This window comes from Schistosoma haematobium, chromosome 3 (assembly GCF_000699445.3).
Source record: "Schistosoma haematobium chromosome 3, whole genome shotgun sequence".
Classification (NCBI taxonomy): domain Eukaryota; kingdom Metazoa; phylum Platyhelminthes; class Trematoda; order Strigeidida; family Schistosomatidae; genus Schistosoma; species Schistosoma haematobium.
The window spans coordinates 424,618-446,752 of NC_067198.1; the positions used below are offsets into that span (position 1 = coordinate 424,618).

General features: G+C 34.0%; 1 protein-coding gene across 2 annotated transcripts; it reads right to left on the reverse strand.

Annotated features, from left to right (window-relative positions):
• Positions 1–7,102: 7,102 nt before the first annotated feature.
• Positions 7,103–20,236, reverse strand: CPEB1_2 (Cytoplasmic polyadenylation element-binding protein 1; the record flags this gene model as incomplete). 2 transcript variants are annotated; one of them, XM_012944136.3, is made up of 7 exons in its annotated part: positions 19,846–20,236; positions 15,726–16,694; positions 14,287–15,207; positions 13,925–14,158; positions 13,702–13,832; positions 9,268–9,460; positions 7,717–8,114 (listed from the first exon to the last, which is right to left on the reverse strand). In XM_012944136.3, exons 1-7 carry the CDS (start codon positions 20,021–20,023, stop codon positions 7,717–7,719), a joined length of 3,024 nt encoding a protein of 1,007 aa, XP_012799590.3. In that variant the 5' UTR covers positions 20,024–20,236. The 2 variants fall into 2 exon arrangements, with proteins under 2 accessions (XP_051068612.1, XP_012799590.3); XM_051212714.1 differs by lacking the exon at positions 14,287–15,207 and having other exon boundaries at positions 7,103–8,114.
• Between the last annotated feature and the right edge of the window lie 1,899 nt (positions 20,237–22,135).

The window sequence follows — 22,135 nt, forward strand, 5'->3', positions numbered from 1 at the left end:
GATAGAAACACCGGAAGATGTGAATGGATGACTGTAGGATTTGCATGTGTTTTGTGTCAACATTTTGTAGTTACTCGCAGTAAACCTACTGTGGCGTTTGAATGAACTAATGATACCTTTGTACTTGTTTCATGCTTGATTTCGAATTCTAAATACAATACATTCGTTTGTGATTATCTAGTAGTTCTTGATCTGATTACGTTATTGCTGGGATTCCTAGTTCATACGATAATTCAAATACTTGTAAACACTACACCTACATACATACATTAGCAAACTGACTAGAGAAATTACTAGATATGACTGTATTGTGAGAATAAATAACATTTGATATGAGGCTATCAGGATAGTAATTAAATTTAAAGTCACTTTGAACTTGTGCTTTACATTGACTAAGGCTTTCACTAAAAATAAACATTTGTCTGACAATGAAATCGATGTGACTGGATCATTAGAATGAATGAAACATTCCCTAGATTTCACCTTACTAGGAACCTTGTTGACCTCTTGTTCTGTCAAAAATTTGTTCCTCATCGTATGAAGAAATGCATCAGTTGCATGACAACCTATAATAAAGTTTACAAGAAAAAAACCCCGGAGTGAATAACAAGACCAATTACTACTCCAAGATCATACATACATTTCCAGTATGTCCACTGTCTCAGTCATTCGCTGTATATAATTCAATTTAATCCCATGAATACAATTTCTTACTTAGTCTGTTTTCTCCGACATCAGTTTTGTACTAATCAAACATTAAGCGGAATGTTATATGAATTTGTAATTGAATCAAACGTTTGATCACGTTACAATCTATAAGGAATATTCATTTAACATTTTATAATTAATTACTTGAACTCAGCCTATACATGAGACATATGTAGTGACTTACTTTTATCACGAGAACACGATTGGTTTAATGAAAACAATTATTATTATTATTATTATTATTATTATTATTATTATTATTATTATTATTATTATTATTATTATTATTATTATTATTATTATTAAGTAATCACCAGGACATTCTACACAGCCAATCTTGCGTTGACCTTCTCTTGTCGACCAGCGATGTCTACTCAAACGAAAGATAAGTTACCTGAGTTGGCCTCTTCTATGTGCATTTATAAATTCAGCTGCTCCTGTGGAGATAGCTATATAGGGCGTACTACCAGGCAATTTAACCAACGAATGAGTAAACATCTACCAAATTGGTACATAAAGGGCCAGATAAAATCTATACGCAGTTCTATATTGGCACACCTCATTGATAGCGGTCATGAAGTATATAAATCGAAATCATTTCGAGTTACCTATCGTATACCTCCATCATTTCCCGACGGAGTTCGTTCCCGTCTCTTACAGATAGATGAAGCCATTGGAATTCGTACATATAACCCCGATTATTATGATAACCAATTGTACCAGTGCTTGATTTAATGTGCTCTTTGTTTAACTGTGCTATATTATGCTTCCATTATTATTCTTACACTTCGATTGTGTTCTCGCGCGAATTCGATTACGCTCTGTAACCAAGCTTGTATTCTGGCACGATCTCGGTATTCTTTCGATACTACGAGATCGCCAGCAAATATATCTCAACTTGATCCATTAACTGCCTTCTGATATTTGGCTTCAGGGGTATATTATGGATATCCTGGCACGCGTTCCTTTGTAGTGGTGTTAATAGTCAACCGCGACACGACACCACACTACACATACATAACTTTGCTTAAACTATAACTCTATCATAGTTGATGTTATTCCAGTTCCATATGAATTGAAATGGAAGCTGAGTTTTAATTAATAATTATCAGTTAATCAGGAGTGAAACTTTTGTTTGTTTTTTTTTGAAAATCAACATTCTATTAGGATGAGTTCAGGATACCGTCAATTTAAGTTCAAATCTAGTTTAACATCAAAGTGAGTGATGTAGTTGAATTCATTTATACATTGACCCTTATAGTTCACTTTGATCAGATAATGTAAGGTAGAATTGTTGACATAAGTAACCACAACTTTGCTTATCTATTCTGTACTGTATTCACGAGTGCAGATGTCCGAATCCATAGAAAATTTGCCTGTGTTACTTGTATCACAGAAACTATTGGATTGTTAGATAAAACAAGTGAATAGCCTATCAGTCTGATTGTCACTATTGAAGCTATAGGAAATATGAACAATGATGTTGCTTGTATTAAACATTCGGAATAACTTCTATATTAAGATTTCATTGGTAGAATACCCTTATATTGTGGGCATACAAACAAACGATTTCGTGTTCACTGTTTGGGTATTCTTTCCTTTTATTTTTGACATTACTTGCTTTCATATAAACGTTACTCATCTTTTTAAAAGGGTTATACATTAAGCACATATTTGTTTGATCAGTAAGTCACGAAAGTAATCCTCAAAAGTTAAAGTATTGAAAAATATAATCTAGATGATTGTTTTGTAGGTTTCAGGCTCAACAAACAAGGATCCCCCGTACGATATTCATTAAGGTACATGGTTCAACTAATAGCATTTCCCTGTCAGTGTAGACGAAGTCATCTTTGTCAAATTCAAATAATAGTGAATTTTCCAGGATATTCTTTTCAACAAATATTAGATCACTTACTTTCTCATAACCGCAAAATGTTTTTTTTTAATTTTTATATGGATTTAAATTCTCATTGATGACTATGTTAAACTAACTCCTGATCATATGATTGTTTAGGATATTATTCGCTTCGATTCCTGATGGTGTCGTATGTTCGTGATGTTCAGGTATGTTACGCTACAACGTAACATTCGTCTGAAAGTTTCTAGTCTTTAAGTTGATCGCAGTCCATGATGAATGTGAATTTCAAATCTGAACAGTCTCTAGATACCGACGTCCTGATAATTTAAACAAATAACTATTGAAGTAATTATATATGGTATGAATAACAATGATACTTAAATCAGTTTACAGAAATGAATGAAATCCCGATAAATTACCGAACAAACAGATAATTGAAAATAAGACATATAGTAAGTTAGTTGGTTATTCCTGAGGGTTTGAAATAATTCAATTCATACCTCCCTCCAATGACTTGATACATCATCATCTTCAGAATTTTATTCGAAGAAATATCAATGACACTGATATCGTGAACCGATCTAATTTAGACCAACGTTGGTATGGGACTCCTCAGTAGTGTACATTCACAACCCCACACAGTTCTAGGTTTTCAATCATAGTCTAATATCGGTCGGTCTATAATTTCAATGATATTTAGCAATCTCCACAACTTCATACTGACAATCAGTAATTAACCAATCTGTAAACCATATTTATTACTTATAAACTTTGATATTCTATTTTTTTATAAATAAGTAGTATAAAATATTTAATCGATTTCTTTTTCATTCATTTTTTTGTTATTTGAAACAATTGTTTCAAAGTCCAGTTTCTTGATATATTCTTTATCAATCGATATATATATGGTAGTTCACATTCTGTTGGGCAATGCTCTACTATCTACCTAATTAATTTTCTGATATACTGGCCGTCTTAATAACGTAACATTAAGACAAAATAGTGAAGATTTATGGCTCTGGTGAATGATTTCGATGAAGTTTTGTTCTCTGAACTGGATGGTTTGGTCTTGGAACTCTCATCGTTCTTTTGAACGACATCATTCAGCTCAGAGAACAAAACTCCATCAATATTGAGACAAAAATAAAAGTGTATCTTATCGAATTCTGATGAAGTGCTTAGCGTTTTGCACTCAAACAGTATATTTAAGAACATTGATTGTGGGGACGAATGAAATGTCTAAAGTAAGTGGATAGAGGAGAAAGTTGCTCTGGAAGTTTTGATCACGACTAGCATTTTACTAGGCTATCAGAAACCAGTGAAATAGTCATATGCGTGATATATATATCTAGTCGATAGCATTTATTTATCGAAATTATCCACAACGAAAATAACCAATGCAAAACTTGAATGGAAGAACTCCCAAATACTTCAAACTCGTTCTTATTACTTTATAAGAATTTGGTTGTGAAGCAGGCTGATTCTATGTATGCAGTGTCATGCATGATTTCGTATAATACACAATGATTCAAATAAAATGTGATAAAAGTATTAACTTGAGAACATTCCGACAGCGCAAACTACGACTGTAGTAAAGGAGGACTTGATGGGGAAAACTTGTTTACTGTTTTAAGTAGAATTAAACATTACCTTCATAAAATATGAAAATCATACATTGAATATATCATTTACATATCTTTCTTCAGTTGTCCTTTATATATTTCATCATTCTTCCCATCCTGTTGTAATTCCAATTGTTCTTGGATTTGGTTTTGCTTTTCTTTATTTCAGTCCTCTTCTGGTAAACATCCTGCTTCCACATCCTGCTACATACTACTTATGTCTGGCTGCATAAATAGTGCACACTACTACTACTACTACTACTACTACTACTACTACTACTACTACTACTGCGATTTGTCAATAGAACTTAGAAAGAAACCTTATTTTTCTATTTGTTGCTAGGTTTAGGCTTTCTTTAACTCATGCATCTATCTCAGTTTTCTCTTGTTTAGTGACAGACTTCAAGTATACCACATTTAAATTAGAAACTAGAAATGTAATCCAACTAATGGTATGTAATACTCGAGAAAAATCGTATGCATTTTGATCACTATGTTGGAATCGGGAAGTCGTTGTTTACAATAACAGGTTTTTTCGTGATGTGGTATGATAGGAATCCAAAAACTTTGGTGAGTAGTTGTTTCGCTTCTATCTATGCCCTAATTTCATAGCATACTAGTATCCTATATTCTGTCGCCGCTACATGTATGTCAATCTTTGGGATCTTATATAAGGAATTCAGATTAATCATTTTGGATAACTGCTAATTCATATGATTTGATTGCTCGTTTATGTTAGCACAGATGATAATTTTATTTCAATCCAAAGTGTCATAAGTACTCTACCTGAAGTTTGTACTGATGATGTCGTTCAGACAAACGATGAAAGCTTCACGACCAAATCATCCAACTCAGAGAACAAAACTCCATAAAATTATTTTCAGAATTACTTAAAAAATGACCGTTAGGTCTGGATAATATTTTCCTTTTAGTAGTAAGATTTAAAAATTTTCATGTCGAATACAATCACCTTAGAATCATAGCGTTATTTCATTCATATTTTTTATAATGATAATGTAGATTATCAACTTTGATGATCTATGTCGAATGATTGGGAACCTAATCGAGTTGGACGGGAATGGTGTGACCAACTGCTACCGTCGAAATCACATCATGGGGTCAGCACTTAACGTCGATTACTCCTTCTTCGTATCAAGGTACTCTGTATTCTTTGAAAACTGTGCAACACAGAAGACGTTATTACGGAAATATGTTAGTAAGAATGAGTACAGAGAAGATAATGAGACCACCACCACATGGGCCAGTCCACTGCATACAATTAATTGATTCGCTTTGGTTGTCGTTAACTTTGACACAGATCGATTATCTGTTCGATATTCAGTGACTCAACTGCTAGATTATTTGTCTCAGTAACATTGGCCCTACAATAATAATCCTAAAATCTTACATAAGGTACTATATATCTGGTATCTTGTTTAAGACAGTGAGTTAACAATTCAGAATTAAGTAAATTACGGTCAATAAAGAATTTGAATTAAATAGATTTTAATTACCTATTGCTCAAAAATGCTTTGTTTTGAACGTAAAATCATGCACATGCACACTTAAGCTGTTGCTGCTCTGCAGACATCGTCTCCATAAAGTGTTACAAACCTGAAAGAATGCATGATAAACTTTGGTTTGTTCTGATGAAAACAACTATTGAATAATCTCGTTCTGTAATACCGACAAAGAAACATTCATTGCTGAATCGTCTATTTTATGTGATTCGATAGGGGTTCCTCGTTGACTATGAAGTTGGAATGTATTATCAGGGATTCACAATTCTGAGTTACTGTAGCATTATTATCCTAAAATGTTATAACAGATTTGGGTACAAGATATTTCCTTTTGATAACGTGCTACTATTAAAATTCCCCTAAATCGAATGGGAGACTATTTAAAAGGAACTCAATTTCTCCTATCTTTCTTTTGAAATGTTTTATTTCTGACAATGCCGAAGTTTTCAACTGGTATGTTGGAAATGATTGCATGATGAACAGGCGTCCGAAAGTAAGATGAGATTTAAGTTCTTTATATCAGTTGAATTGCATGTTGATAGATAAAATTGCACCATAATAATACATAAACATTTTTTCTATACTTATTGTATCAGTTCTACGGTGAAACGCCTGGGTTCACCTTTGGGTAATGAATGCACATGAAAATGTATGAACATTATCTTCTCGCTGAATTCAAGAGATTTCAACACAAAACTACTCACCATGACTCATTAAGTAAAGGATGGGTTCACTGTATTCATTTAAACGCATAAACATTGGTACAAGGAGGCACCAAATAGATATACGTCTCATAAATCATTCGATTAATGTGAGGGCTAGGATGCTGACCGAGTGCCCAAACGAAAGCAGGTGATTTTCTTAAGGGACCACACCCCAAGCCTTCGACATAAAGGTCTAATCCGCAAGAGAGTGGGGCAACGTAAGGAGATGCAGTCCTATGGTAGCCGGTGACCAACAATTGGTTCATACGCCATTTGTTCCCTCAGGATACTACAGGCCTTGTACACCATTAGTTTGGAATTGTGGTTTTCCAACTCCCCTAGGTGAACCCTCCCTTCCCTGGTTGTGTGCACGTGACCATAAGATGGCGGGATGACTCTGATGGAGTTTTGTTCTCTGAGACGGATTGTTTGACTTTCCTCACTCTTGGTCGTAACAGGGCATTCGTGGGTAGGGGAGGGTCCACTGAACTAACAAATAATTATATTCTGAAGAGAACAGGACTTTGTAACAATCAATTTCAATGACCCAACTACTTAATTCTCCAAAACCGATGATATACAGTCTAAGCATTCACTTTTACAATCCTAGACCAAACACAAATTAGTCAACAATGTGGCTTAGATATACAAAATTATGATTCCAACTATTACTGAAAACAAAATGTCCAATTCATTAAAAGTTATTTTATTGACAAAATTGAACAATAAGATGATTTAACAAACTTTTCTCATATGACAAATAGTAACTAGATGAGAATTGGCATACATCAATACAACAATCATATTATTGTTTTAAAAAGAAGATCGAATTGGTCTGTATGTGTGTGTGTGTGTTTATTAAAAATTCCAGGAGCGAAAAAACTGGACGAAACAAAAATGGTTATGATTAAAAGTGATAAAGACTAGAAATGGAATATTATAGAAGTGGATTATATAATAATAATTATTATTACTACCATACACTAATCATTGAAGTGATGATACATTGTGTAGAACTGAATTGTTATTATCATTATGACTTTCTCTCTATACGATCATACTAAAACATTTTAAAATATTAAACTTGTGTATAATAAGAGAGTAAAGAATAACAGTAGTATAAAGTGTATTCGAATCCATCAAAGGGAGGTTAAACAACAGAAAGAATACAGAGCTAAATTATTTATGTATGCATAATAAAAACTGTTAAAGACGGAATTAGATGATCAAAACTTCAAAACGATTACAATAAATAACGGTGATCATGTTGGATTGATCATATTGTAACATTAGAGATTTATTCACTAAAATCTACTTTGTGTTGTTGTTGTTGTTATTGTCGTTGCTGATACTGTTGTCGCTGCCGCTGTCATCGTCGTGGTCGTCGTCGTTACAACCACACCAGTTTGCCACTGCCGATCAATATTCGGTTTAAATGTTCTCCTCAAAGGTTTGTGTGTATACAATGTTTCCGTTGAATTATGCCACATATGCCAACATGCTGGACAAAAATAATTAAAGCACTCAAATGCTCTACAAAAGTACATGCCAGGATATGAGAGACAACTATTACAAACAGCATCTTCTAAATAAGGATCGATTTGAATAGTTTTAATAAATTTCGTAGTACGAATATCCACAAAATTGGCTGTAATCGCTTTCATGTAACTTTTATGACTAGAGAAAATCACTCTCCCGGAACCTAAATATATAAAAAAAAAAATCAATACAACGTAGGCAAGTCAATGCAATCCAATCAAATTTTTAAAGCTAGTATATTTGCCTTAGAAACAAACTTATTCACTTGGTGGGGGGTGGTTAAATAGATTTTATTTGTTGACTTTAAACCTGCATTTTATTGATCTAGACCTCCAACTATTGCATTATAGCTACTGATAAGAAAATAACAAAGGGGAAATTATCTCATCTCCTCGGTGTATAAACCTTCTTATTTCTTTCTAAAGTACATATTCCGTCTAGCACGACAAAAATATTTTTAAAAAATATCTCTGGTATCTTTGATAAATTCACTTCCACCCTTTGATTATTTCTGTTTGAAAAGAAAAAGCCGACATACACTTTTGATTAGTATGTTTATACAATTTTCAGACAGACAGATTATTCTTAATGGTTCATTCACTATAACAACTGAATGAGATATTGCATTTGTTTAGTGATTAATAAACAACGAGCTTCACATCATCATTCTTCATACAAAACCAATCGAACTTGCGTCATTTACTCCTTTTTAACTCGGTTACCTTGGCCTTAATTTGCATGACTTATTGAAACATTTTTTTTGGTTGCTTCAGTATTTCCTTAGTAACATGGATTAATCAGAAATATGTTTTAGTCATTTCGAACATTCTGGATACTATTTAAGAAAACTTTGTTGTTCCAAATGTATTACCAACTTTAATTGAGTTGTGGTGAGACTATAATTTATGAATGAACCAAGCAGATTTAAAATAGCAAGTCTTGCATTTTAGCATGAAATTCATTCACTCATTTGGTCAAATAGCGTCGTGGTATTTTACCTAATGTCAGTTCATAATGAAAAACCGTATATCTAATTCTTAACCTTAACCATCAACTGTGAATCATGATCCTTATTTTTCAAACTGTTTTGCAACCCTCATTTAGCCCTACTAAATAGGTAGACACTCTCAAAGTCACTTTGGCGTCGCTTAAAGGTCGTTCATAATTTGAATTTGAAATTATAGGGTACTGATAAGTATTTTGGTACTTGGTAACATGTTTAACGGAACGCCGGAACGCTGAAATGACTAATGATAATGTATGAATTTGGAGACAAATAGATGTTTACATATAATTTATACCATACAGTCACCTACCTATTGGATATTTGTATTTATCTGTATCCAAAGCAGCGAAAATAACATTTCCAAATAAGTCGTTCATAATTGTTACTAATATTTCTGCTGTAATCAAAGCGTGAAGCGCTCCAACAAACACAGTCCTCTTGATATCCGAAGAGCTGGGAGTTGATTTTGTGTACTGACTGTCACTGATGACCCATGGTATAACCTGTAAAGTAAATTTTATAAATAGTATATAGCATAAAATAATTTCAGCGAAGTGTATAAGTTTCGTTAATAACTCATTCACAAATATAAATGAATTCCTGAAAGTAGTGTTTGGACATTAGGTTTACTTCACATATTGGTAATGTTAAACTGGCGTACACAATTATATACCTTCATACATTATGTCAGTCAAGAAGAATTCACATCACCAAATGACTCATGACAGACTTTTAAAAACAATATTATTCACCGATACAATCTGTAGTGTAATTGTGTTAATAATAATGATAACCGATCAGTCGATTTATTCGACAGATTAAGGTAGGAGATTAAATTTAATGAAATTTGGTAACAACTCATTTGTTAACCATCTGTCCTGACGACAAATATTGAGTGATCAATAGTTAGAACTTAGTTGTTGAAGAATCGACATCTCAACAATGATCATTCTTTTCAATGCATATTGTCATCCAACAACAAGTCTCTGATTATACGTTTTATACATTGTACATCGGAGGGCCGTAAACTCTTCACACATGCACCTGAATAGCTGATGCAATTAACTGACATCATGATGTGTTAAAACAAGCAAAAGACAGGTAACTTGTTGAGACATGTTGATGTCAGCAACAGGTAGCCCAGATATTCAAACCGGCGGCTTGAATTTATTGGTTAAACTTTTATTTAGCCAAGTGGATTAGAAATATAAATACACCAAATTATCTTATAAAAACAATCAATCTTTAAGATTTGGATCATGAACCGGTTGATGCTAGACTGGACGACCGTTTCGCCTTATCGTGGGACTCCTCAGCAGTGCGCATTCACCATCCCGCTAGTGGGATTCGAACTCAGGGTCTTAGGTCTCGTGCGCGGACGATTAACCTTTAGGTCATTGAGCCAGCATCCAACCGTGTTAATGTTTAAGTTCAACCAATCCACGACATTACGCGACCGTTTCCCATTGTACTGCGGTAGATACCTGACCCTACCCAACACGGATTAGCTCGAGTGATCACGGCTTTTTTTCAAATTGAAGTAGAGGTTTCCTACAGCTCTTCAGATAATTAAAATAACTCATTGTGTCACTGAGTAAAAATAAAGAGAATTCAGCGAAGAAAATTTACCTACAAACAAGTTTTCTTGATTATTATTCAGTTTTTTTTATGATGATGACCTTTATGTCTGTCGTTTTTCTTTATATTTGTCAATTGGGCAATAATCTGACCCTTATGATTTCTTCCTTAACCCTTGATTATTGCGTAACTTCATCGGATAATAAGAGTTTCAAATCAATTTATGATGCAATCTTTTCTATCCTTCTGAAGACATACGTTTTCCATATAACTATAAATACGAATGTACAGCTTCAGTAATTGGTTTCATTAAGAAGAGAAAATTTTCTTCGCTGAATTCTCTTTATTTTTATTAAAATAGAAGACATGAAAAACTTTTTAGTAACCTATGAATGAGCCAAATGAAAACTGGTTACTTTCAAAATCAATTAAAACGGTAAAGCACTGCTGAGGAGTCTCACAATAGGAAGAAATGGTCGTTCAGTGCTTTCAGGTTTTCCATGGTGGTCTAGCTTCAATTGACTCATAATCTCAACCATTAAATGCTAAACGTTGAAAACGATTCTATGAACTATCAAAAATTCATCAGAACAATGCATCGATAAGACCAGTAGTTGACTTTACCAAATCACCAATATACAAACTAGTGAATTACTTAACAAAGATATTTAGATCATATGAAAAATTGATTAGTTATGAAATTAAGGACTTTACTGATTTCAAGAACAATATCGGCACCAGTCACATGGCAAATAATGAACTGACGGGAAGTTTTGATATCTCATTCTCATTTAATGATATACCTATCAATAGAGTGTTTGATGTTTTTTTTATTGTTGTTTACAATGACAGTTGGATCTTTTCAAGATCATTAAGTGTTTGGAACTGCGTTTACGATCCACCCCATCCATACTTCAAGGACATACTTCTGGAAAAAAAGTGGTGTAGCAACTGGATTTCTAACTTTACCATTTTTAGTGAATTTATAAATAAGAGTTTTTACCCATGCCATTAATATTCTAAGATCGGCCTTAGTTAAAGTTAAGTATGAGTTACTGGAGGAAGAGTAACATTACGTTGTTTATCAAATTAATTGACATGAACACAATACAGTTTATATGGGAGAAATATCTAGATAGCTGAATGTGTGGCTGAAAGAACAGAAACAGTGTTTGTAACATGTTATCAAATCCTTCGTGAACCTCAAGAAACCCGACAATAGATCAGAAATAGAGTTATGTCCTATAACAATAGGACACAAGATCAACTTTGAAGCAGCTGAAATGCTTCAATAAAGGTTTGGTGCCTACGAAGAAAGATTCACAGCGAAAGCCCTAAGTATATGGGTTAATCAGAATGACCTGAACGGAGAAGATAGAATACAACTAGCCATTCCTTGGTAAGCATTATTGATCAGTAATTAAACCTTGTCCACCTTGATTATATCACAAGTAGCATCAAAACCATGTATTTGGCATTTCACATTTTACGAATACATCGACGTTTATAAAAATATTTCCCCATTCTTTTTTATTCAGCAAAACCATCAGCAAGGCTTTGGTGATAGACAAGGTCTTTATTTATTTGTGAAATATTAACTAATAATAACATAAAGGTAGACATACACACGTATTCTTAAAGTGGAGTTGTCTTGATTAGCTTCTAAAGAAGATTCTAATTCTTTACTTAGAGATTCGACAGCTCTGTGTGCTGAGTGAAGTAGAGGGATGAATATTCAATCTATAAAACCTCAAGTACAGAGTGATGCAGTGTTTCTCAAAAGACGAATAATTCCTCATGGTCTTCGAGAAATAGTACATAAGACATTGAACAATTTGTGTGAGAGACGTATAATTGAACTGGTCCAGTTCTCACGTGGAGTACTCCTATTGTTACACTCTTGAAGTCTGGTGGCAAGATCCCTGGAATATGTAGTGACTATGGATTAAAACCGAACTCTCACTTGTTGAAGCAAACATGCACGACAGTGGAAGCTGAAAATATTCTTAATCGACTTCATGGTTCTAAGGTGTTCTTGACTTCAAAGATGTTTATCTTCAAGATCCCTTGAATCAGTCTTTTATTTAACGAATGGTTTACAATATTACGATGATTCGTTGTTACGTAATAAGACTAATCACGCTTCATCAGAAGCAGGATTCGTGGCCCAAAATAGAGAACATGATTAACACTAGAGAATGGTTTATTCAATACAATCTCAAGCAGTCATACACAGTGTGTTCAGAGTAGAAATCAACGATATGCAAGGAAATCACATATTTAATAGTATGTAGGCTGTGGTGGTTTGTCCACGCTCGACGACCGATCACACTTTATTTTCACTACTATACACCAATTAACACTCCTTTTGGCCTATTTAAATACAATTTCCTTCCATTTGCTTTACGTTGTTCTCCAGTCATACTTCAGAAAGTAACGAATAGTATAGTTAGTGGTTTTAAAGTTGTTTAAGTTTATCAAGATGATCTCATTATTCATGATTCTGATAAGGTAGTCTATGACGAGAGACTTATTGCTTTATTACGTCGTTTAATTGAGAAGAATATTACGGTGAATCCAAATAAGTGTTCATCTTTTGAATCTAGTTTTGAATATCTAGTTATGAATCCATGACACGTGTTTCGTGCTATTTGGGACTCGTCGGCTGCAGGTGCATCCAGCTGACGAGTCACACATAGGACGAAATACGCGTCCTGGATTCCACTGCTAGCCACTATCCATCTTTGCTACAGAGATATTTTTCAGAGAATTCAATATGTTGACAAAATTTTGAATTACTTTTAGAATTGTCACATTAGTTAATAAGGTGACCGAAAAATAAATATGCCTGAGTACCCTGTTAAAGTTTACTTGACGTATACCCATTGGTTAGTGAGAATATTGTTAAAGTAAGCCAAACTGAGTAACACTATGACTGTTATTTTGTCTATGGACCTGTTTGGGATACTGAACATTTGTTTACTCTTTTTCGCTAAGATGATAGATCTACTTATTCATCTGGTCAAGACATAAATTATGTAATTTATGAAATCGTTTAGAATGAAGCAGATAAATGGAAAGAGAGAGAGAGAGATAAATGTACTGCGGTTCCATCAGTAAATAATTACAAATGATATATAGATGTAGATTAGTAGGATAAACTGACCTGCACATCCTTGGATATGAATTTAGGACTTGATATCGTATAATATTCGCCACCTGTCGTAGGGTTATGAACGCAGTTCGCAAGCAGTTCAGTTACAGAGACTTCATGTTCGAATATCAGATAACAGTAACCTAAAATAATAATTTTAATAAAATGGTCGCTAAATAAAGTAAAGCAGATGAAAGGTTCAGATTACATCAGTTTTTGTATTCAAATTACCTACCTTTAGTCGATGAGGCTTTGAGATGTGTATTACTAGAGCTTGATCCCTCCTTTTGTGGCCAACAGACACTGACGTTACCAAATCGAGAGAAAGCCCTAATCAATTCTTCACTTGTGCTGTCCCAAGGAACGCCACCAAGAAATACTTTGCGAGAGAAGGTCATAGATCGGTGGACTCGAATTGGCAGTTTTCCTGACCAGTGATAAGCTGCTTCACTTGTCTGAGCTACTGTACCTAAAATGATGAACATAATCTGGGAATTATTTACTTTTGAACATTTAAGAATAAACCCAATTTAATTTCTAATGTGATGAATTTTTACGAAAATAGTTTATCAGGTTGCAGAGACCGATCAGACTTACTTGCAGAATTTCTATAAACATTTGCCGCTTTGTCGATGTCATTTTCGAATGAACTCATGAGCTTTTGATAAGGCAAAGCCAACTGAGAAAGTTCTTCTGTCAAACTACTATCAGATAATGTGTATTGACGACGCTGCAAAGATGAAGGTGGAGAAGGTGAAATATTATCTCCTTGACATTCAGATTTCAGCAGTATAGAGTTTAGTAAGCTTGTTTCACGCTCTTTTGATGCACGTTCATGAAGTAGTTGTGAGATGTTTGCATTATTATTGTTCAGAGCAGAATCGGACTGAAAACTGGACAACTGGTTTGCTAAAAGACTATAAAGCATATTATGTTGTTCTTGTGGCGTAGAACTAGTGTTAATAACAGGTGAATTCGACTGAGACTGGGTAGTATTCAATAAACTGGCTAATAAAGCCATAGTATTTGTATTCATAGGTGCCGCTTGGGAAAGCAAATCATTTTTCACAGCATTAGTATCCAGCTGTGAGATTAGATTAACTAGTTGGTTACAATTTGAAGATAATAACGGATTCTGTTGTGGATTAAGTCGTCTATTGTGGAAATTAGTGATCAAACTTTCATTATTGTGATGGAACCCCTGCATATTAATAGGATGAATTCCATCCGAATTATTCTGCATTGATGTATGAGGTGTATTAGACAGGATACTACGAAGCAGACATTCATCATAAGAAGTTAAATCACTTAGTGCAACTCTTCGGTTATTTCTAGGCAACTGATTTGTTGAAATACCAAATTGTTTACAATTCTGACCAATTGTTGATGAAGATCTTCGATTATTCTTTTCAAAAACCGTGTCAACACTTGGTAAGAGATTACTCAATAGCGATTCATTAATGTTCTGATTTGTCAAAAGACGTAAGAGTAAATCTTGAGTTATTAATTCAGTCGAACCTGTTCATTGAAATAAATCGAAATGAAACCAAATATCAGTAAAATGAATGTTTGAAAGTCCTGTACATGTAAACAGAAGTTAAAATTAATAGTTTTCCTTTCCCTAACAGGTATGAAAGTTGAGATGAATCTATGAAGATGAATTGCTTTGATTTGATCTTTTAATTAACCTTGCAAAAGATATTTGGAATAGTTGATACATACAGTTCAACTTTGAGTGATTCACCCATCAAATCGAGGATAAAAATGTATGAAGGACAGTTATATGGTAATTCACTATTTAGGATTCTAATCACGGGATACCGGGAAAATTGGCAGAAGTAACCGTCATCAAGTTTCTAGTCAAAAAGACTAACCGGACATTTTGAAAATGTAAGTGGAATGATATTCTGTCTTCTAGTTCAATTTTCCTAACTTAAGTGTTTATTATGAATCAGACAATGACAATCAAAACTTCCTCAATAAATTTACGATAAACATTTTAAAGTATCAAATTATAAATTAAAACTTGAGCTTACTTTTATCATCAACTTTGGGATGCTTCATTGATGGTAAAGAAATAAGTTTTTGGTAGAGCTGTTGCAGCTGTTGTAACTTGAGAAGCTGATAATCTTGTTGATGGCGAACAGAACCGACAGGTGATGAGCTCATTGACTGAGTCACACACTGTTGTTGTTGTTGCTGTTGGTTGTAATGGTGCTGGTAATGATGATGCTGTGGTTTGCTTGGAGTTATTTGTCTACTAGTGGACGAAATCTTTGTAATCTGGTTATCCTTTGTGTTATTTGTTTTTTTCAACTCTTTACAGCCTGTCAGCTCTTCAACGTAACGTGCCACTGATGCGAAATTCTCATCCATTGTCTGAAAATCCCGATTAGCGATCATTCGTGTTTGAGCAACCATTGTGTCATAGTCAAATTCATCACCAGAACCATATTGAATGGCGGATTTTCCTTCGCTAGATGGTGAAGTTCGCATAGCCAACACGGGAGATTTTATTTGAGATTCAAGGTGTGGATATTCTGTTTTAATGATTGGAACTTCTCTGTTATTATCACATGGCCCATTTGTATAATCATCATTCTTATCCAAACTCATATCGCTTGTATCCTCATCTAAAGTTATAAGACTGTGATTAGGCCAGTGTAGATGTGAGTCAGACCGGTCTCCATCCTTGAAATAACCTGAAATATTGCTCGTGTTACAATGTTCAGAAATCATAGACCCTAGTCCACTAGAGTCCTGTGTAAAGTCACATGCGTTCATACTAAGAATGCTTGTATTTGTCATGTCTAGATTAGTTTCCTGATTTTTAGTTAACTGGTGCTTCAGTGTTTGAGTACCAGCTAGACACGGTCGTCCAGTGGTAAAAGTTGACGCGCATGTTGTGAGTTCTGTCCCTGTTTGAATAGATTTTTCTTCATTTAACACTTGCTGAATGTTTAATTTAATATCAGAATGAGGTGAAACACCACAATTTTTATCATCTGTAAGATAAAAAGTGAAAATTGAAAATGATAAAAGTACTACATTATGGAAACTGTAGTTTCAATCTTTTACCATTCTGTGTAAACTCTAAAACCTAAATGATTTGGTTCCCTTCAGTAACCAAAAGGTTATACTAAAAGCTAGGGCTTAGATATATTCATAAGGAAAAATATTGTACATTGTAGCATGCATATACTAAAAAAAACACAGCAATTTAATAAGGGGATCACTGTTATGTTCATAGTATAGTGTAAGCCATAGGGTCACCTGAATACTAAGACATTTCCCCTCAGTACAACCGTTTCTGAATATTTCGGTGCTACAGTTTGCATATCGGCTTACAACACAAAGAATATGACAAATCTACAGAGGAAGCATTTACCCAAATATAATAATAAACTAGGGGATTACTCTCTGACTTGTGATGAAATGGCTACCGGTTTGACTAGCAGTGGCAATGTCATTATGATTATGTAGAAGTTGAACTATTCGACTTACTGTCAACAGAAGGAAATAGAGTTATTAACTGTCAAAAAGGTCAATATAACTGTGACTATTGTATTGTGTTCATCTATCTATCAACAACGTTGACGTAACATGGATCGTAAATATCAAATTATACCATATCTAATTCATATTTGACTAAGAATATAATACTTAATAATTGATGTTGTACTTCTGCACCTTGCCATTATCCACATTGATCACAAAGCCATCAATTCATCACGACAGGAACTGCATTATTAAGTTTAAAGTAATCGGAAATTAGATTTGTTCGTTTTGTAAAAATTATCAATGATGAAAGCTCAACAACTAAACTAAGTCAGTTCTATGCTAAGCATGAACGTCAGCATACCTGTAAATGAAAAAGACAATTCGAAACTTTGATTTAATAAGATACTTGACCATCTTGAAACTACAGTTCTTTCTTTCTCGTCAATAGATAAAATGAGACTTTATCTGAAATAACGAATCAGTGCAACGACAGTCAGATGAAAGATTACTTGGTCGTTTTACTAAAACAATCGTTTATTCGTAGAAAAGTTGATAACACTTAAGTAAATCCCTGAAAGCTAAACTATGCAGCTCAGCCAAATTATTCAACAAAAGTCACGATCTAGTTCTACTGAAGATAGTGATGAGTTTGATCACAATATCTGATAAGTTGAAAGAATTTTGAGATATGTAGACCAGATACTGTTATGCAAAGTGATCACTTTGAGAACTAATGAATTCTGGTGGTTATCCCCTCTTCTCTGCTGCATGGTATTTTCATGTATTTTGATAATTAATTACAAGGTGTTTTGCAAGTCTTTAGTCCAACGAGCTGATTGGTTGTTATTAAATATCATTTGTGAACTAATAAAAGATGAATTTATTGACATGAACACCTCATCTTGTTGTTGTGAGTCCTACTGAAATCGATAGAAATAAGTAGTATGTACCATTAATCGAAACTGGTGGCAGAAAGTTAAGAAGATCAAAGAAAAGAAAACGAGAACAAAGAATGATTGGTGTGAACAATAAAGTCTGAGACGATTGACTGATAATTTGCAAATGAAGTATTTACTGTTTACTTCTCAGATTTTACTAGGAATTTTTGTAATTCTGTGTTCAAATACATTCGATTGTCCCCACTTATGTCCACGTTCACTACAATGTGATCTTTACAGCGTTGCATCATTAAACATGCACATTAAAATCCATTGTCATCATCAGTCGTAAGTTCGAATTCAAAGTCAAAAACATTTATTTTAAATCATGAACCGTTGAAAATCTGAAAGCAGCGAACGGCTGTAATGTCCTAGTGTGAGACTCTAAGACCTTTGGTTCTAGGTCCAATTCGTATGTGCAGGATCATGAATACACACTGCTAAGGTGTCCCTTACTAGAATGGCATGACTGTACATTACTTCCAGGTTTTCAATGATGGTCGAACTTAGATCGATCCATGTTTTCAATGAAATTCAACAATCTCCACAATCTCATACTCAAAAACATTTATTCAAACATTTAAGCATCTTAAACAAGGATTGTAATTTAGTTGAGTCATTCAAATAAATCATTCTCATCATTTCATATATAGCACACCTTTCTCACTTTGAAGTACCTGACTAATAAAATCATTCTAAACTGTTTCTACAATAAAGTCAACTTATATAAATTCCAATACTCATCATAGGAAATATCGTTGAAACGATACAAGGTAAGGGAAAAAGAGAGGATCCATTCATAGAATCAATAATAAGTTGTTATAAGGATCAAATTACATTAAACAGGATCAAGTAGATGTTTTATAAAAGATCACTTAATCAAACATAACAGATCAATTTCCAAAAAATCTTTTTTCAAAAACAAGTTTTCAATGTCAAGTACATAAACGATCAAATTTATTACATTTCAGTCGTTGAGATCATAAGTCAATTAAAGCTAGACTACCATGAAAAACCTGAAAACACTAGACGGTCGTTTTGTCCTATTGTAGGACTACACTGTCCTTCCTCATAACATTCGAACTCAGGAAATATCAATTTCACGCGCGAGCGCTTAACCTTTAGACCATTGAGCTTCAAAGAATTCATCAAATTGATCTCAACTCATAAAAAATGACTATACCGTTTCTCATAAAAATATTTCATAAAGATCAAGGTTGCCCCCGAATGCCCTGGTATGGCTGAGAGTGAGGTGGGCCCACCCTCCCTCTCGAAATGTTCTCACACGGCCACGCGTATACAGCCTCTGCCAGAGAAGTCCTACTCAATGCCTTCCCATGGCAGGGGTGTTGTTTACGAAATCGAGAGGACAAAAAGCGAATGTCCAGCACTTTAATTGGATTCCAAACCAATGGTGCACATAGACTCCAGTATTCTGAGGGAACAAATGGTGTATGAACCAATCGTTGGTCACCGGGAACCATGAGACCGCATTTCCTTACGTTGCTTCGCTGCCTTGTGGATCAGACCTTCAAGTCGAAGGCTTTGGGTGTGGCCTCCTAAGAAAACCACCTGCTTTGATCTAAGCACCCGATCAGTATCCCAGCCCTCACACAAATCGAATGATTTATATGGTGTATATCTATTTGGTGCTTCCTTGTATCAATGTTTATGTGTTTAAATAAATAATAAAGATCAAGATCAATGATACACTTACTTATCGTTGTATTTGAACTAGAATCTAAATCATTTGTTGAATTTAGAAGATTATCAGTAAGTTGTTTAAATAATACATTACGATAATGATGATGATGATGATGATGATGATGATGTTGTTGTTGTTGTTGTTGTGTTGACCATGTATTCATGGAATTCATTTGTTGTATATTATTCATATTTATTAATGAATATAATACAAAAATATAAGATCAATCTAAGATAAAATCAAATATCCTTTCTAATTTCCCAATGTTGTTTCAAATGAATCAATAAGAATGAATGGTTGATTGTTCAAATCAATTAACAATCATTTCCTTTAGTTGATTTCATATTTTAATTTGTCATAAAGAATTCTCATTCCACTGTGATTACTATTCACTTAGATCTCTATTCAATGATTCAAATTGAAGCACTTTATTTCAACCGAATTAATCGATAAAGAAGTGCTTAGGCACGCGTATAAATCTAGATAGATAGATAATTAGATATAGATAGTGTCTATTCATTCTCCCCCCTTCACTACCCCCCTCCCTTATGTACATAGATATCAATTTAATGAACGATGCTCATGAGAAGAAACGATTAAAAAAAATGTTGTTTTTTTTCTTTTTTCATATATGCGATTGGATTATGAATAAAGAACCATTTAATGATAAAGTTTAGAAACGGATGTCAATTTTTAGGGGCAAACTAATCGATAGGACATGATATGGTGATGATGATGATAATGTTTTTTTGCTTTTTCTGAGTTAAAACAAACAAACCAACGATTAAATTTGTCAAATAATGACATGAAGAGTTAAGTCTGAAAGTGTGTGTGTGTGTATTCGATTGTTCCTGTTTCTTTGTTTGTTTGTTTTTTTCTTTCAATTTATTCAATATAGTTTATTTATTTATTTTAACACATAAACATCAGTACAAGGACGCACCAAATAGATATGCACCACATAAATCATTCGATTTGTGTGAAGGCTGGGATACTGACCGAGTGCCAAAACCAAAGCAGGTGGTTTCTCCAGCAAACCACACCCAGAGCCTTCGACTTCAAGGTCTAATCCACGAGGCAGTGGACCAACGTCAGGAGATTCAGTCTCATGGTAGTCGGTGACCAACGATTGGTTCATACACCATTTGTTCTCTCAGGATACTGGAGCCCATGTAAACCATTAGTTTGGAATTGTGGTTTTTCAACTGCCCTAGATGGACTCTCTGTGTCCACTGACCCTGTTAAAGTGGTGAATATTCAGTTTTCGTCCTCTCAATTTGGTAAACAACACCTTTGGTGCGAGGTGGTAGTGAATAGGCCTTCCCTGTCAGTGATTGTATGCACGTGGCCATGTGAGAGTATTTCGAGGGATAGAGGACTCTCTCCACTCTCTGATGTACCAGGGCAATATAGTCACAAGTACGATAATGGTTTAATGTCACCGAAGCTAGATGGATCTATGATTTGTATTGCTCTGGTTCAGTAAACAATAATGATGGATATGATTTGTAATAATTCTATTATAGTAATATCAACTAGATTTAGAGGAATTAGTTGTTATGATATGTGAAAGAGATTAGTTGTACTTCCTACTGAATTGATGTTATCATTTTGGTTAAACCATGGATTTTGTTGATATGGTCATGATTTACGAAATTCATTGTAGAGACTTTAACATCATGTGTTATTTGTCGCTTCTGGGACTAGAACAAAGTAATAATGATATTGTCAGTCCATGTCATAGCTCTGTGATATGGAGGTTAACTATATGAGACCTACATCTATCGTTCTATCATGACTTATTAATTGATGTCTTGAAGATAACAGAACTTCAATGGCTTGAAAAGACATCATGTATAGCTTAGAATACAAACTAATAATGACCGAAGTGTGGTTTTGAGTTACGTTCATCACAAAAGGTTGGAGGAGCTATCTCAACTCAAATGAGGAAAGAAATTTGTCTTAACTGTAACCTTAACTCTTAGCAAATATTATTTTTGTTTATTCATTTACTGTATAAAAGTTCCCTCTTATTTTTCTGAATATCATTGTCACATCATGATGTTCTGTTGTGGTTCCCTGTTATATCAGAATTTATATGGTAATTGGTAATCAATAAATTAGTTAATTAACTCATACAGCAGGTTTTTAGGTATGATCCAAGACATAACTATTTTTAAAAACTGGTGATAATACCCAGTTACCCGAACTGAAGTAGGTAAAATGAAGTTCGAACCCGGAACTTGTTGGTTGAAAGTCAAATATCTTAACAAATAAGCCACTGCTTAGCTTAGTGAGTGGA